Genomic DNA, 2,410 nt, shown 5'->3' on the forward strand with positions numbered 1-2,410 from the left:
CACAATTTCAAGTGATTTAGCGTGCTCCATGATAAGGACAATAAGTTTCTCATGGAGAATAGGGTTTTTAGAGTTCTCTAGATGTTTTTCTAGGCTATTCTCAAGGGAGGAAGCCAGATAGAAGGGGATAGAGATAATTTTACCATCCTGAAAATGATTTAAGGTAGTGAAATGGTAGGAAAAATGCTTCCATACCTACCATCGTGGGTGATATATCTCATTAAAAACTCAACCATATTAGCCTAGGGGGCCATGAGGTCTTTTCTATTATAGCCACCATTGGCCATCTTGGTGACACTAGAGTGCCCCTTATCTTTGTCAAAGAAACTCAACAAGTCCTCCTCCCCGACTTTTTTATCCTTGTAAAATCTTCTTCCAGTCATAGCTAGACCAGTGACTATCACCACCAAAGTTTTGTCAATCTGGTAATCGGCACCATAAGCCCTAAGACAAATTTTTTTTCCATCTGTTAACAAAGGCCTCCTTAAGGAGAGGAGAGGGGTCGTGAAGCCAGTCTAAGCAGGAGACGAGGCCACCATCGATGACTTCCTACTAGACATCTCTATTCTTCTTCCACTTCTTGCAAGTAGAGGGCTCTTGTCTATTCTTATCCCCTCCCATTATGGTCCTGGTCGCCAAATAGTAGGTGATGGGGCTCACTAACACCAACCAGTCACAGAAAATGGGCCACACCAAAAGGATATCCAAATAGTAGTAGAAAAACCACACAATGAGATAGGAAATCCAATCGCCGAGGAGGTTTCTAGATCTTTGATTAGGGAAAACCAAAAAGAGTCATTTCTCCATCAACTCAGTCATGTCATGATGAGGGGTCATTGATTAACATAGTAAACATTATGTGCCAAATCCCACAGTTTTTCAGGGAAAGCAGCCCTGCTACTCCACCAGTTGGTTGCCACGTATCCCACTACCAGATTGGCTAGTAGATCCACCACCTTATTGCCTTCCCGGTATATGTGCAAGATTTTAAAATCTGCCAGCTCATTAATTATATTTCGGCAGTCCTTGATCAAGCTGGCAATTATCCAGCTAGGATCCGTGCGTCCACTCAGGCAGTTGACAGTGTTTATCGAAACGGACTCCAGCCACACTTTAGTAAAGCCTTCTCTTTTAGCCATGTGTAACCCAAAGTGGGCAGCACTGGCTTCCGTGTAGTGGTTAGTCTGGGTGCCCAGTGGGAGCGCCATCATGGAAACCAGCAGACCAAAGTGATTCTTAGCCACTCTCCCACACCCGGCCGGCCCAGGATTTCCTTTGGCTGCCCCTTCCACATTGATTTTGATCCAGCCTATAGGGGGAGGATGCCATATAACATTTTGTCTGCACTGGTTGGTTTTGTAGACTAGGTTGGCATTATTCCAATCAATTTGCCACCGATTGATAGTATCTGAATCCTCCCAGAGAGTAGGGATGGGGGAGTCATATTTTCTACTGGGGTAGGAGTGGAGAAAGTTCTCTTTGATAGCATTGTGAATTGTAGTAGCCACAACAAAAGCAGGAGTTTCCAAATCCCTAAAGACTCTATTGTTTCTTTCTTTCCAGATGCCCCAGGCAATATGTGGAAGAGATAAATTCCAAAGAACAGCTAAGGCCTGATTATCAGATGGGCATTTGCATTCAAACCACATTCGCTGGGTAGTAACAGGGAAGATCCAGGGAATATTCTAGATGTTAAGGAAGTGATTCCAAATATCCTTGGTATAGGTGCAATGCAATAGCAGATTGCTAGCATTTTCCTCTGCCTCTTTATAGAGGAAATATATATTAGATAGAGGAATACCTCTTCTACAAAGATTATCAATGGTAGAGATCTTGCCCTACATAAATAACCAGAAAAAGATGCTAATTTTAGAAATTAGGTGTTTGTTCTAGATACCCACCCAATAGGGGGTGAGAGAAGGATCTTGAGATGAACTTATAGGCATCAACAACTTCGAACTTCCCAGAAGAGGAGAAGTTCTAGATCACTTCATCCTACCCATGAGAGTGGGGGATGTGGATACAATTGAACCAAGGTTGCATAGGACTCAGATAATTATCAATAGAAGAGAGGTCCAGCCAGTCTCTATTTCTAATGTAATCAGCCACCTGGGCGCCAATTTTTTTGAGGCATAATTCTTTGTGGGGGGCAGCCCAAATAGAGTCCAATAAGGGGCCATCTCCAGTCCATCAGTCATCCCAAAACCTGATTCTGGTACCATTACCTAGCATCCATCTACAGCCATGCAAGATAACTTTGGAGGAGCCAAAGAAATTTCTCCAGAAATTAGAAACCTCATTGGGGAGATTATAAGTTTCCGGAGTGTTTTGGATATTAGGAATATGGTACTTAAGTTTGAATATATCCATTCATTATTGTCCTTAAGGCATCTCCATAGCTATTTGGACA

General features: G+C 42.8%; 1 protein-coding gene across 1 annotated transcript; it reads right to left on the minus strand.

Moving 5' to 3' along the window:
• Positions 1 to 833: 833 nt before the first annotated feature.
• On the minus strand, positions 834 to 1,649 carry LOC131047085 (uncharacterized). The gene has a single exon (XM_057980913.2). It carries the CDS (start codon positions 1,647 to 1,649, stop codon positions 834 to 836), a length of 816 nt encoding a protein of 271 aa, XP_057836896.1.
• Positions 1,650 to 2,410: the final 761 nt, after the last annotated feature.

This window comes from Cryptomeria japonica, chromosome 11 (assembly GCF_030272615.1).
Source record: "Cryptomeria japonica chromosome 11, Sugi_1.0, whole genome shotgun sequence".
Classification (NCBI taxonomy): domain Eukaryota; kingdom Viridiplantae; phylum Streptophyta; class Pinopsida; order Cupressales; family Cupressaceae; genus Cryptomeria; species Cryptomeria japonica.